Here is a 15496-nt window from a genome sequence, read left to right as displayed (position 1 = left end):
CATTACTTTTATATGGTACATAAAATTTGGAAAAATATTGCATGGCTTTAAATCTGGTAATAAATAATAGGAAATATATAGTGTTTGCTTCGGGGCACAATTAACATCAACACCGATAATTGTTTGTTTGATTGGAATTCTGTCCGGGATAAAAATTCGAGTCTTGTCAATCAAGTGACAATTAGCAGAACCACTGCAGTCATCCGGTGATGCGTCCAGTGCAAATATTGTCCCGTGTAACATAAACGCCAAAATATTCCGTTTGTCGTTCCGGTACGAACAATCAACAGCAATGGGCGACCATGCAGTCTGAATTAGATTCATTTGATATCGCACGGCTGACGTAAATCTTACACAAAATGGCAGTACAAAAGTTATATATTTTTGAAATAATTTGTTTAATGTAAAAAGTTAAAATAAGTATAGTAAAAATAAGTAAAGTATTTTACATTTTATATTGATTCTTATTTTTTTAAATATCATATATTCATGAATTCTTATTATTATTATCTTGATCGTTATAAAAATAATTATTATTAAATTGATCAATTTCATATTTTGACATCTCAAAATAGGTGTGGGTATTCACAAGGCTAACGACTTTTCAAAGGCTGGTTAAAATGATCACTTTATATAGTGTAACATTCACTATAAATACCCAGACTTCCATATTTTTCGTCATCTATGTTGAGATATCAAAAAGTAAAATAACTCCTAAGTGGAAACACTGAGATTATTGAACAAGGATCTTGACACACCCAAAATGTTGTGATATATTTCAGTTCAAAACGTGTATGAATTAGATTTCTTAAAAAAATATTATAAAAGGGTATTTATTATATTTATCAAGTTTTTTACGTATCTTATACATAAACTTAATAAAAAATATTATTCTCACCTATATTAGGCACTGCATTAGATCTATACCCTGGTAACACGTGATCGATTTTGCGGTCCAGCTTTTTATCTGAAGGAGTGTAATATATTTTGTAGGATACAGATGAAGTGTAATGGGCCAAATAAAAAATATTTCAGTTATGTGGGAAATATAAAAAAAGGTAAAAAATTATAAATAATAATAAAATAAGAAAAACGAGAAAAAATTTATAGGTGGAGTACTCGAGGTTATTATAAATTTTTTCTTGTATTTGTGCCTATAAAACTCATTGCTAGTTTTCCACTAACTTGTTTTAATCATAACATTTCACTTAATGACGCAATGATTCCATATGAAAAACAATATCAGCTTGTAATACTCGCAACGACCGTATTTTTAAGAACGAGTTAATTACGTTTAATGTTTCATTATGCCGAAAAATAATTACGACCCGGGTAATAATGGTTAAATACCATTTTGAGACTAAAAGGCTAGCTTTTAATGGCGGTCAACTCTGCATGACAACTTCGGCGTCGCGGCGCTCGGACGTCGGCGTCGTGTACAAATAGAGCGCCGGACGCGGTGCAAAATTCGAATATTCAATATTCCTGCCACTCTTTTGAATCACCCAACTAAACGTTGAATCCAATTTGTCACGGCGCGTCAGTGATGGATTAAAGTCGATATACTTTTGAATCGGTACGTATTTATCGGATATTTGAAATCCGTTTTAAACTTTTTAAGACTAGGCACCCATCCAACCATCTACTGGGTAAGATATTCGAAAATTTTCACAAGTTATGTCATATATTTTGTACAGTTAATAATTTGTGAAAACCTTTATGCAAAATATTTATAAAAATGAATTATAATAATTGGGATTTATTTATTTGTTTTATTTTATTTTTACATTTTTACCTACACCAGACAGTACTCTCAGAAAAAAACATAAAGGTACAAGAACATAAAAACATAAGGGCATAAAACCTGAAGGTAAAAACTTAGGGGTATTTGAGGTTATGCTTAGTACAATATAAAAAAAATACTCATATTTAAATAAAAGAAAATATTGACCTAAAATGCTTACATGACAATTAAAATGGTCGATATGATTGTAGTAAAGATTTGTTGGTTTATAGGCTTATAGGCATCAAGTTACACTATATTGACTTAATCACTAATTAAATGAAGGCTCGGTGATCAGTCCTTAGTACCAGTCATTAATAAATATTTTTTAATAATATCAACTATGACTTATTTATCAATGATGTTTAGTGTGGGTTCCCTTGGAATTGAATCTGAAACCTCTTTCGCGGTAGCCTAATACACTAATTTTATTCTACGAAAGCGGATAGTACAATATAAATTCTTTATAAAAACAAATAAAATAATATATGGATAACAAATGATTAACAAATGTTAAGTCTCTAAATTTTTTTATTTTATTTTATTTTTTTTAAAAGTACTTTTTTATTACGTTGACTGTATACAATATTCTTGATAGCCTTCGTCAAATACGTTTTAAATACCCTGCCTAATTAAATCATTAAAACAAATCTGATAATGAAGTATATATTTCACGAAGCCGGCATTGAGAACGTGGTTTGTTTAGAAGTAAAAGAGAACAGTCAACTGAAATATGTAAAACAAAAGCATATTAGTTAAAAAAGTTATACTAATTTGCGAATTTATAACTTCCTTGTTTTCTCTTTTGAGCAATAACCATTACTTTTTGTAATTAATTTAAAATTATTCAAACAATTTTGTTTACAACGTATGCACTTAATTTCAACATTTAGCATCCGAAACATGAAATGTTATATTTTTGACACTGATATTCAATCACGTTAAAATTTTATTTTCCCTTTGAAAAATTTTAAAATGGTTTTTATTGTATAATAAAATGCTTATTGCTCTGATAGAATTTTGATACAAAACTCAATTAATATGTAAAATGTGATTCATCAGAGGGTGAATTAATTAAAATCTCGAAAATGTTTTCAAACGAAACAATATTTTAATACATTGTTGAACAAAAGCGGATCTTGTTTGTGGGGTGTGATTTTAATAATAAAAAATATAAAGAAAGGGTAAATGAAATATAATTTAAAGCACCAACATTAAAATGTATTATATGTAAATATGTATATTGCAACTTAACTTGAGATTTATGCACTTGACAAACACATTTAATGTTTACCAATATATGAACAACTAGTGTTTAATAAACAATGACAAATTTATACACAGAAATACTTTAAAAATTACGATTAAAAAAAATCATATTCTATACACATAAAATATGGCATCGCTAGTTCGGTTAATAGTAGTTGTAAAAAATTGTATAATTTGAAGGATTTTTTATTGCGTTGAATTGTTAATTTTTTATATTCCCTGTAATAGCAGTAGGTATGAACGATATTATTATAATAAATATTTGTAAATTCGTAAATAAAAGGAAATAAAAGGTAAAAGGAAGGTATGTCTGTGTAGTTGACATAAATAATGTATGTAATATGCTTTTGGAGATTTTTTTTACCAAATGATATAAAAATATGTCAAAAATTATAGAAAAAAATATGGTCAAAAATAACCAGCTACTGGAACGATCTAGTTTTTATATTGTTACAATACTTACATTTTTTTTTAAAAATCTTAAAAAGTTAAACTGTATGTGTGATTAAGGTAGAATACGAGCAATTAAGTTAATGAGTTAAAAAGGCTTAAATATGGTAAAAATAGCGATAAAAGCAAATAAGTTAAAAATAATAAAACAAACTAAACAAGTAAAGATTAAATCTTTAAATAAAATCCGTAAGCCATGTAATATATGTGAAAAATATTGAATATTAAGTTAATCAATTCCGATATTTATTAATAAGAAAACATAAATTTATTAACACTGCTGCAATATTAATGAGAAACAATAATCAGACACCCAATCTTCCGTTTACATTAAGCATACTTTTGTTGTAGAAAAAAATATAGAATTTAACACAATAAACCGAAAAAGTTCTCATAAGTTTAAAAAGATTTTTCGCTGTTTCTCATGATTAAAAAAACACAATAGGGCTTTTGTAAAGGAGATACATTCAGGACCCTTAAAATCGAAATGTAGAAGTTTCACTGAACTGGAAAAGTATTCGGTCATGACTCTTAGTGTAATCTCGGGCACAACCTTTGCAGGCAAATTGTGTTCAAGGGAGATGTACCAAAATAATTTCAGAGCGCTGGCGCTTGTTGAATTATTGCTTTCAGTAAAGATATAGGGCAAGTTTTAAAATGGAAAAAAGGCAACGTATTTTTTTTAAAGATTGGTGTGGCACTTTAGAAATTTTCGTTGTTAATTTATATGTTTGAGAACAATGTAGAATGTAAGTATTGTTTTCTTGATTTATTTCTTCGTAAATTTTAATTCTGAATAATTAAAAGCTTTTATACTTTATACATTATAATGTAATGAAATTCTATAGAAATGTTGTGCTTTAATATATTAATACAATACTACTGACACTTATTCGTATTTATTGGTGTAAAGAGCACTGCATAAAATTTATGTATTATGTATTATGTATTATTATGTATTATTATGTATTATGTTCATTTTTATTTTTCTATAAAAAATAGAAATGTAGATTTGATATTCTGAATAAAATTTTAAATTTTATTTTTTATAACTCATCTAAAACATATTTATGAAAATATAATCTGTATAACTAGAATATGATTCTTGTTCCAAGTAACATAATAAATTAAAAAATATATATATGAAACCAAGAAAATTGTAAAAGCAGTATTAAAAAACAAGAAAGAATCATGATGAGATCGAATTAGACGTCAGTTAAAACAGGACAAAATACTTTCAAAAACCATCATAAAATTAATTTGAATAAATTAATGATTCCTACGACCAAAATCTAACAAAATATATAGTTGTATTTATTGTTAAAGTAAAAATGTTGAAAACGTTAATGCCATTAGATCGGTTTTAATATTACAACCGTGAAAGATATGAAAAAAAAATATTCAAAAATAATTAAAAGGCGCTGGAGTAACAAATCACAATAAAAAAAAATAAATATCAAAATCAAATTATAACCCTTCAGAAAAAAAAATAATAACAAAATCTACATGGCAAAAAAACGAAGAATCCCAAAAACAAGAAGACTTACTCACAAATTCTTTCGACTCATACTCAAATACCTCTACCGACCCAAAAACATGCTATAATTCTAACCGAAAAAACAGCATAATTTTATAAGAAATCAAAGATATATATATTAAAATTAAAAATGAGTATCGACGGTATAAAAAAATTCAGTGCCAAGGAACTAATAGATCCCTGTTAATTTTTTGCTAAATCAACTAACAGTTTATATAACTCTGTTATAGTAGCAAAGTGACATCCTGATAGAATTTATTCTTTGAAAGTCATTAAGTATACATCTTGATTAGAGATGGAATAATCATCTCCTTCTCCCAGGAACTCTGCGACCTAGAGTACGCAGATGATGCTGTCTTAATCGATGACTCCTTCGAGGGTCTTCAATTAGTTGCCGATAAGATATATAGGTACTCCACGCACATGAGGTTTAAAATGAGTGCTTAAACAACTCATTTGATGCGTAACAAGCTTGTACCTTGATTTCCTGTAACCCTTGGCGTTGAGTTATTAGTTCATCGATAGGGTCGAGAATTTCTGTTTGAGATAAACGAGAGATTCGGCCTGAAAAAAAATGGGGGTGTGTTTTGAGTAGCAGAGGATAGAGAACTTTTCTTAAGACTGATTGCCAACGTTAATGGAAACTGATAAGGCATCGGAAGAAAAAGAAGTTCACAACATTTTGAGTATGTCCAAATACTTGTTCACAAATGGGTTTCTCCACTTAGGAGTTATTTTTACATTTTTGACATCTTAACATAGATGAAAAAATATGGATGTCTGGGTATTTACAGGGCTTATTGACTGGCTAAGTGATCATTTACCGCTCACCAGTATGTAAAATAATCCAGTTGGGATCTGTGTTAAATAAAAACTTTCCCAATAAAAAAATTGTTGGCTCTAGTGAACTCACATGTACAATGCCGTTAGATTAATGATATATGTAGGAGTTCCAGAAAATTGTGTCTATCATGTGTAGAATGGTGAATGTTGCACGTGCTTAAAGTGATCACTTAACCAGTCTATGATAGGTCACAAGCCCAGAAAATACATGGTAAAAAAATGTCTAAAAATATTGTATAACTCTAAAAAAAAAAAAAGTGATGTAATGAATGAAAAAAAAAACCATTGAAGATTGTTCAATGAGAGTAACATATAGAAATAAAAACTTAAAATTAACAATCACTGAAGCGCGTAGATTGGATTGAAAATTGAATTCTTGAGAGCGCGCGTCAACTGAAGAAAGATGTAATAATTCAACGTCAACGTTGCAATAATTTTGTCTGAATTTCTATCCATAATTCACATTTGCGTGCAGAAGTGCTACCATTATACCTTTTCAGCAATCTGTACTCACCGAAAGTTCAGTTGAGTGAGCCACAATGGCGTTCCCGGTTCCCACAATGTAACCCGATGATGCAATATACGCTCATCATGATTCCAGAATGAGTAAGGTAGAGACGTACTCCTGAATATGACGGAAAATCAATAGCCAGGGATACTACGTAGTGCATACCAAATAAAATTCTCTTACTTTATTGTAACTTTAAGCCAAATATCTCAAAAAGTTGGCATTTAAATACATTATGTAAATACAAAAGACGTGAATAAAAAAATACATAAATTTTAATTATGTTTAAAATTGTAAAAGAAAAACAGTGTTTTTTACCACTCGAGTTTATTTTATTATGACGACTAGTTTCGGAATTGCTTTCATATTCAGATCTAAATATAAACTTTTATTATAAATTATAAATTATTAGAAAAACTCATTATACTTTCTACTACTACTACTACTACCATCACGCCGTTACACCGCAGGGGTAGGCAGAGAGGATGGAACGCCACACTTTTCTGTCCTGACATACACTCCTCGCCTCGTTCACATCCATACATCTAGTCATGCATGCTCTCCGATTACGCAGACTTTTGACAGCGCCAGATTTTAGATTCTGATTGATATTATCCTTTCTATTTTTGTTAATGCTATGTGTAAATTATTTATGTTCCTTTTTGTGTTATTTTTATATTACATATCTTAACGTTTAGTCGCGTGCATTAAAGTTTCTTTATCTCTACTTATAGTAACTTTACAGGAACATAAAGTCATTAATTTGGATTAATATCGTTACATTCGGGTGTTAACTTTCATGAAAATAAATTGAATCGTTCACAACACAAAGTAGTAAAGTATTAATATTGAAAATGTTTTCACAAAGTGTGTGTGGCTACTTTATAAATAGATAATGTTCTTATGGAATATAAGAAAATGTTTATGTATTATTCATAAATTTCGCGTGATGATTGAATAAGTATATATATATTTTTTACTCCGAAACAAAAACTTCAGTTGACAACTTTACAAATTTCGACGATGAAATATATGGTATATACTCTGAAGGCTCTCGCTACATTTCCAGGTTCAGTATAGAAGCTTTTGGTTTCGGACCCATCCATTCTTTTTTTCAAAAAATTTTTTTTTTTCTTTTTTGAAAATGTTTTTTGTTTTAAATCATCCACGTGAAGTTTTTCCCGGTAAAATACAAAAAAATATTACTAAGCTTTCTAAGTCCTTACCACTGTCAGAGGGGCATGTAAGTTAAAACTAACGAGTGTGAATATGTGAAACATCCACAGGTTTTAATACCAAGGGCGACAGCAGCATGAAAGTTAGTAACCCTACTAGTAATGGTATAAACCATTGGCCTCCAAACTCAATAGAACTACATTCAGAAATTGAACTTGTATGGTGAGCTACCTATACAAATTTCCTCTTTTTAGTATTTTTTATCATCGGCCCTTATCGTACCATACTAAATATGTCTTTGTTTGTTTAAATAAATTAGAACATCAGATAAACAATAAAATATAAAATGTGACTGTAAATAATTATTTAAATACAAAACAATAATTGAAAATCAACAAGGTGTGATTTGAATAAAAAAAATAATAAGATTTTACTGCCTACGCGAGCCACCCAAAAAGGTTCGGCGAGCTATCAGAAGCGATCACTGTTACAAACTTTAAGAATGAAAAAGTCAACTCAGAAAGGTAAAATAATTATTTGGTTGTAGGTAGACTTCAGGGGTTTTGAGTTGATTGCAGTTCCGATGTAGCCCCCAGTAAGTACGTACATGTTGCAGTAGGCCTCGTCCGGACGGTAGCCTCTCCAGCTCTCCACATAATCTGCCACTCTTACATCTCTTATTTCTCCATCCCTCCTATTGTGGGGCTTCAGTGCCACTATTTCAGCTGAGTTGCTGCAACCCCCGTATTCATAGTTAGCCGCTATACGCACCCCAGATTATTCTAACTATTTTCAACATATGCTGTAGGACTTACCTTCTTAAACGTTTTTTTTTTAATAAATATTTTATCAATAAACGTAATTACGCATACTTAAGATACAAATATATGCGCACATATAAAACCATCCTCATATAATTTGTATTTTGCATAAAATGTAATTTATTTATTCAGTGATTGATATGGCAGTTACTTTGTGGTAAAATCTTTTAATTTTTAATTTAAATTTCACCTGGTAAATATTATTTCTTTAAATGTGTAGTGACACGTGTTTCAGTGAATTTCGCATCATTTTCAAATATACGAAAACATATTTTAAAAGAAATAAAAAAAGGTGAAGAAGGGATTGAAACACGCGTCACTGCAGATTAAATTAAAATTTTATTCGATTTTAAAATGGGTAATATCATTTCATAAAAATTTACAGTAACACATGTTTCGATGCATTCCGCATCATTTGAAAATGTGTTTAGACGTGTTTAAACGTGTTTAAAACGTATTTAAAACGCATACGAAATGGATCGCAACACGTGTCCCTATGGATTATAAGAAATTGTGGTGTGTACTATGTGAATTATAAATTTAGATAATTTATTACCTTTTATGTGAATTGTGCTGAGTAACATTTTTTTCCCTAAAACGTAATGTAAGGAGAGAAGTATGATGGAGTCCGATTCTGATTAATTTTTATTTGTTTTTTATTTTATCATACAGACTGTGAATGCGAAGGTACTAAGTGCAATAAATTTTGGCAGTGATTCATGATTTGTTTTGGCTGCTAGATTTAAAGCGCCGAAAGAGTTTGAAGGAGTTCTGACCCGAATTACTTTTAAGGATAAAAGAAGCAATCAAAATGCATTTCTGCAACGGAAATAGTGAATCGACTGTCAGAAAGCAATTTGTAAAGGATTTGTGAATATGATTTATGCTCAAAATTTAAATAAAAAGATATTTGCAGGTTGTATTGATTTTTCGGGTAAATTTGCGTAATTTAATCCAGTAGTTACCACGTTTTTTTTTTTACTTTAGTCTGCAACATAAATATACACTACATATTCCTTTTGATAAATTGAAATAAAACTACCGTGAATTCACATTTAAATAACAAAATTCTTATTTACTTATACGAACTAATCGGGAATTTTGAGATAGCTGAATAAAAGACACTGCCAGGCTGGATCCTGCTCGCGGAACGTAGTTTGATGACCACTGATGTTGAGATTTCTTTTTAGTTATTCTTATTTATTCACTTATGTCATTTGCCCCATAAAGAAGTCATGTCTTTTACCCTGAGGTCCTTCATTTACCTTATCTGTTTCGATTATTTTATATTCACTTCTGGATCCAACCTTGTCTTTGTATAATTATTGATCAAGGTAACACCGCGTAGATTTAACGCGGTGCCAAATACAGTACGGATGAAGATAGAAGCCGAAAAATTACAAGATTCACTCGATTTATTGGCTAAATTTTCTTTTCTCTCTCGTTGACCAAAATTTGTGACAGACTTTCAAAAGACCTATATAATATTTTATGTCGTAGAACTTTCAGAGAGGCAACGAAATTCCCGACCCTCTTCAGAACCAAATGATATTCCATATTTTTAATTTCCACATAATTTAAAAGTAAAAATAAAAAGATCGACGTGAGCCTCTTTGCCCACGACCGCAAAATTATTTTGCAAGGGTAAATGAGAATGTTCCAAAATTTGTTTAATATGTAACTCGAAACTTTTCTCCTATTTTCGCAAATGAGGTAACACACGACCGACATACAAAGTATCCGAATAACCCTCAAACTTTTCTTCTCAATTACTTAAGCACGTAGTATGGATACCTGTCCAAAATTCATATGGGTCTAGCTATATTATTTGTGTACTTAGCATTCAGTAAAATATCGGACCGTTTTAATAAATTCACACGGCGTAGGTTTTCCTCTCAACTTGTTGCCAGATGAAGGATTTAGGCGCCCGGGGCCTTCGAAGGCTCGCTTTTCTACCTGTGATAAACTTGTTAAGGATTAAATCACATTACTTCTCTGGAACGAAGCAATCGCAAGAATTTTGGCACCGTGACAATATTTCGGATAAGACGAAACAACACTGAAGATTTGCTTTATGCTCGACTAATAAATTGGTTTATCTGAAATAATATAAAGAAACGACGATGCTTTGTTTGCCGAGAACTTAATTGGTAAAAAGAGAGGCAATCTTTTCTCTCTGAAGGAAGAAGCGGATGTTTTAAATCAAAATTTTAAAAATACAGTAAAATACAGTTATTCATTTGAATATTTATTTCATAAATTCAATAAAAAAATATAATTAAAGGTGCATAAAAAATTGAAACATGTTTTTAGGCGTTTTCCAGTACGTTAAAATAATCTGGGGTTTAGATCTTGCATAAATCCAAGTAAAAGGGTCTCTGCTAAATAAAAACTTTCTCAATTCAACATGGACGGCTGTAATGAACTCAGAAACTATGTCTTGACATTAATAATATATCTAGGAGTTTCCAAAAATATAAGTAATGTGGTTGTCAATCATGGGTAGAATGGTTAATGTTGTACTGTGTAAAGACGTCACTTAACCAGCGTATGACAGGTTTTAAGCTCTGTAAATATACAAATTTCATCGATGTTGACATGTCAATTTGTTTTTTAAATTTGTCCCCATTTTTAAAAAGAATAAATAAAAACTCTCAGTAAATAAAGAAGTGGACATTTTCCCTTTTTAAGAGCGATATGTCTCGATTGTGTTGAGGCTACTTTAGTAGCGACCTAGACAACCCACTAGAGTAATTTTTCATACGATATGTCAGATATTTTTTAGGATTTATGGTTTGAGATAAACCGACCATTTTTTTTCAAAAACAGTCCGATAAGAATCAGCCCCGCGAACCACTTTTTGCCTACATAGCTGTAAAGGTATTTTATGTTATAATTTGAATTTACTGGCACTTTAGTACTATGTGAGTCGTAATGGAGTACGGCGCATATTTTGTCAGCCATTACGCGATAGAAACAAAGTTTATCGTCCAAGTACCACTTATCGCATGATCCTGATTTATTAATTCACGTTCCTATAATTACCAACAATCGCTCGTAACACGGAAGCACAATTTGACGCGTCCAAAAATTAACTTGTTATGACTCCAATTTCTACATTAAAATACATGCTTTTATATTTGTAAATTTATCAAAATTATATCATAACATTGTAGTAGCACCAACAACTTTCTAGTGTATAATTTTACAAATTCATTAATTTTATTAGAAAATATTTTCGAGTTTTACTATGACGCAAATACGGTTGTATTATGCAGGCAATATAATATAACTCCAATTATACATAGGTATATATTTTTTGAACATATATCGCAATGCGTATTTTCAGCCAAATTGTGAATAAACCAATACACAATACCTGCAATGAAAATTTTTAATTTCAAGCAATAAAATACAAAACATACAAACATACATACATACATAACATGAAATGAAATAGTTTAAGATACAAATTATCATCTTCCGAAACAACTTCCGAAAAATTCGTACTAAAAGGTATTATCTCCTAATACGTGACATATGTAGATGGTTTTTGAATTCCATTCATTACTTTCCCCTTTTTTAAATAAGTGTTAAAAAAATGCAAATGTTTTAACACATTGCCATTGAATTTAATTATTTTTTAAATATTTTATTTTTTAGATAATTTATTTTGTTTGCGTTTCGGATTCAACTTATTTCAGTCCCTTCTGTTAACCGTTATCAGTAACCTATGGTGCATATGGGACTGCATCTTATCGAAGAAGTATTATCTTTATCATTATTTCATAAAGGTAGGATTCTGCGCTTCTTACATAAGTCCAGGTTTAAAAAAAATATATGTGAAATTTATATTTATTTCGACCTCCTAGAAATCGAACTCAGATCTACATCACGATAGTCAAACGCGCTTACTATTATACTATGGAGGAGAACAAAATTTGATGCCAAAATTTTAAAATTTGAAAATCCTTAGGCAGTATATATAACCATGGAAATACCTTTATTTTTTTTTATTTTTTTTATGAAATTTCTCGATTTTGCCAGCAAGGTTTAAAGAAAGTTTATTTTGTTTCCAAAAGTTTCCCAAAAATGTTTTCAGGTAGTTTGTATTCCGAGTCCCAAGTAAGAGAAACATGCTTATTGAAGGCACTCTGCCAAGAAATGAACCGGGGACCCGGCCAAGCCTCGCTATCAGCCGGGCCGACCAGCTCCACTCGACGATTTATACTAAAACTTGGTTTCATAACTATTTACATACTTACTTACTAACTATATACTATACTTGTAATTTATACGCTCATAGTACTTCAAATATTGATTACCTACCTTAATTTTCAAAGGAGTCGCCCTTCAAGCTGAGTTTTAAGAAAATACTTACGCACTAGAAATGTAACCATCTCCTTATCATTTATTTATTGATTAAGCGTTTTATTTGTAGAACTCCATTTTAATTTATGTATTTATTTTTAAACCAAACACAGATTTTTGAGTCTATTAAGTTGTATTTTATTACAAAACATAAAAATTAATACTGTGACAATGTGTTTCGAACGAATGACATTCGTTTGAAAATGCCATAACTAGGTAAAACAATTGTCACAATGTGATTTAAAAATTAACACATATACTCTCCTTATCATTTACCAAATTGGTGAATGTTACACGTGTGTAAAGTGCTCACTTAAACCAGCCTATGACGGTCGTCAGCCCCGTAAATGCCCAGACTTCCATATTCTTCTTCATCTCTGATGACATGTCAATAATAATAATAAATAAACAGTTTTGCTCTAAAAAACTTATATATCCCATTTATATTGCAAGTTAAGTTTCTATGATCGTGTTATTAATACTAAAAAAAATAGAAAATATAATGAGACTGTTACAAAATAAAAATAATAAAACTGTCATTCTAACCAAATATCTTGAATAACCAATATTTAAAAAAAAGTGATTTGTCGGTTTCTATAAATCTGTTTATCATGTTAATATTAAAATCATACTTTCTGTGAAAACTTGGCTGGTTTCAAATGCATCTTGCATCGTACGTACCTTTGAGAATTTTCCCTGGCAAGGAAACCGCATCACGTGTTTTTTTTTCTGGCAATCGTTGCAGGAGCGTCGGAAGCCAAATGTAATTTTGGTGTTAAATTGTTGATAGCTGCTTGTACTAGTGTTATCGCTTCCTCCGTTGACAGCACTCTCTGTAGCGCAGAATAAGACAACTTGGTGGCAGCTCACGAGCATTTCAGCCATGAAATTTTATGAATTGACGTGAACAGATAAGGACACCATCGGTATTCAAGGATTCCTGAAAATAAACGTTAAAATATATTGAATGATTATTTTCTTATTCAGCAAATATAGCACTGGACTAATCAATGTTCTAAGATTATTTTTTGTTAAACAGATATAATGTTTACATACTTTCAAACTTAATTTAACAGTTAAAATGTTTTATACTTGTACCAATATATCGATGTTAATTGTTCCCTATTTGTGAATACGATTTTTCAGTATTTTTCCTTTTTTAAGTAAATAGTAAGTAGTTGGGCTTTAAAAGACTTGAATTTCTGTGTGTCAAATAAAACCAGTTTTTTTTAATATTCTTAATTTCATTTGTACCATTTGACAAAATGTCGTGTTTTGATTTGGTACTATTTCTATTGTAACTGTTGATAAATTATCTCTTTTAATTGAAATTAAGAAACAAATAACTTTCTCTTATGGTCTAGAAGGAAGAACCATTTTTTAAATAATTTTTCAAAAAAAATCAGTTTCCACTGATAAATCAATGCGATTCTAAAAATAATTTATACATATACCGTACAAGAGTTGTGGCAACATGAATATAATGAATGGTAAATATTACAGTGCATAAAGTAATTTACTGTGAAATCCATATCTATAATATTTTCTTCGTATTATAAGACGATAATTCTCTTTTGAGACATCTGATTAATTTTAATGTTTATTGCTCGTGTTATAATATCTAAAAATATGTTTTTTTTACAGGATTTGGGGAGGCAAGTGCAATCCCACACCTTTCATATGGTACGTTAAAATAATTTATAATATTATTTATGCTTTTTTTATAAGAAGGAAAATTCAAATAAAGCTCATATTGTCAAACACTGGGTACAAACATTATTTTAAATAAATTTAATTATTCCAATCATCAAATTGTTTCAAATTAAACAACATTAAAAACATTTTTTACTAAGCTCAGACTTACATATGAAGATGGCACTTAATCATGTACTGATGTTAATTTTAATATCCGAAATTTCGGCTTCCTTTGCCTTTTTTTGTAATATCTATTTTATTAAAAAAAAAGTCAAATTAGTTATTTAAATCTTCACTTGTATGAAAAACATGTATGTATTTTGATGTGTAAAGTAAGGTGGAATACTTCAAAGCATGTATTTTGTATTTTAAATGTATATTGTATAATATCTGCAGTGCAATTCTGAGACTTTGATAGAACCACCCGTCTGCATACTAATATGAAGGCTTTATCGAATGAAGCTATATCGAATGTGAGATAGATATAGAAGATCGCTCTACATCTTCAGTTATATTATATATCGTTCCAACCGGCCTCTTCTAAGAAAAAGATATGGAAAATAAGGGGAGAGAGATGCCTACATGGGATGATTCGTTCATAATTCCAACTCCAATTTTCAGGGGTAGGTAGAAAGAATAGAATGCCACACTACTGTGATTTTTATTTTGTTGATACTTTTCGATTCTTCCACATTAATGCATTTCCTCATACATACACGCCGATAATTTCGACTCCTGATCACTTCCAAATATTTTATTGTTAATACTTGATAATGCCATGTTTTTCTCCATCATGATCTGCTACTATTTCAAAAATAATTCGCGTCTTAAATTTGTTTAACCGTTCTTTCCTCAACCATTTGTTTCACACGATCAAACTATCTTAAAACACTTTCATTAATTTTGTCGGTAATGTTTTTTTCAGCATTGCACTCTTTCCTAATTTCACCTTTCGACCATTTGTCACACTTGTCTAAGAGATTGCATTTTGACTGCATTTAGTATACTTTTTTTTCTAACTGCACGCTACAATTTCATAAATT

At 30.0% G+C, this 15496-nt stretch overlaps 1 protein-coding gene across 1 annotated transcript in view; it reads left to right on the top strand.

Annotated features, from left to right (window-relative positions):
* The window catches only part of LOC148300210 (CUGBP Elav-like family member 3), a 225132-nt gene that overhangs the window by 7055 nt on the left and 202581 nt on the right, over window positions 1-15496 (top strand). Inside the window, exon 2 of the mRNA XM_088275105.1 lies at window positions 14403-14441. Coding sequence (XP_088131231.1) covers window positions 14403-14441 — 39 coding nt within the window. The remainder of the gene's footprint in view (window positions 1-14402; window positions 14442-15496) is intronic.

The sequence above is a fragment of the Brachycentrus maculatus genome, unplaced genomic scaffold (genome assembly GCF_059751285.1).
Source record: "Brachycentrus maculatus isolate JH-2025_06_01 unplaced genomic scaffold, ASM5975128v1 h1tg000785l, whole genome shotgun sequence".
NCBI classification, from domain to species: domain Eukaryota; kingdom Metazoa; phylum Arthropoda; class Insecta; order Trichoptera; family Brachycentridae; genus Brachycentrus; species Brachycentrus maculatus.
Note: the sequence above shows the minus strand (reverse complement) of the source record. Positions and strands in the feature narration are given on the sequence as shown.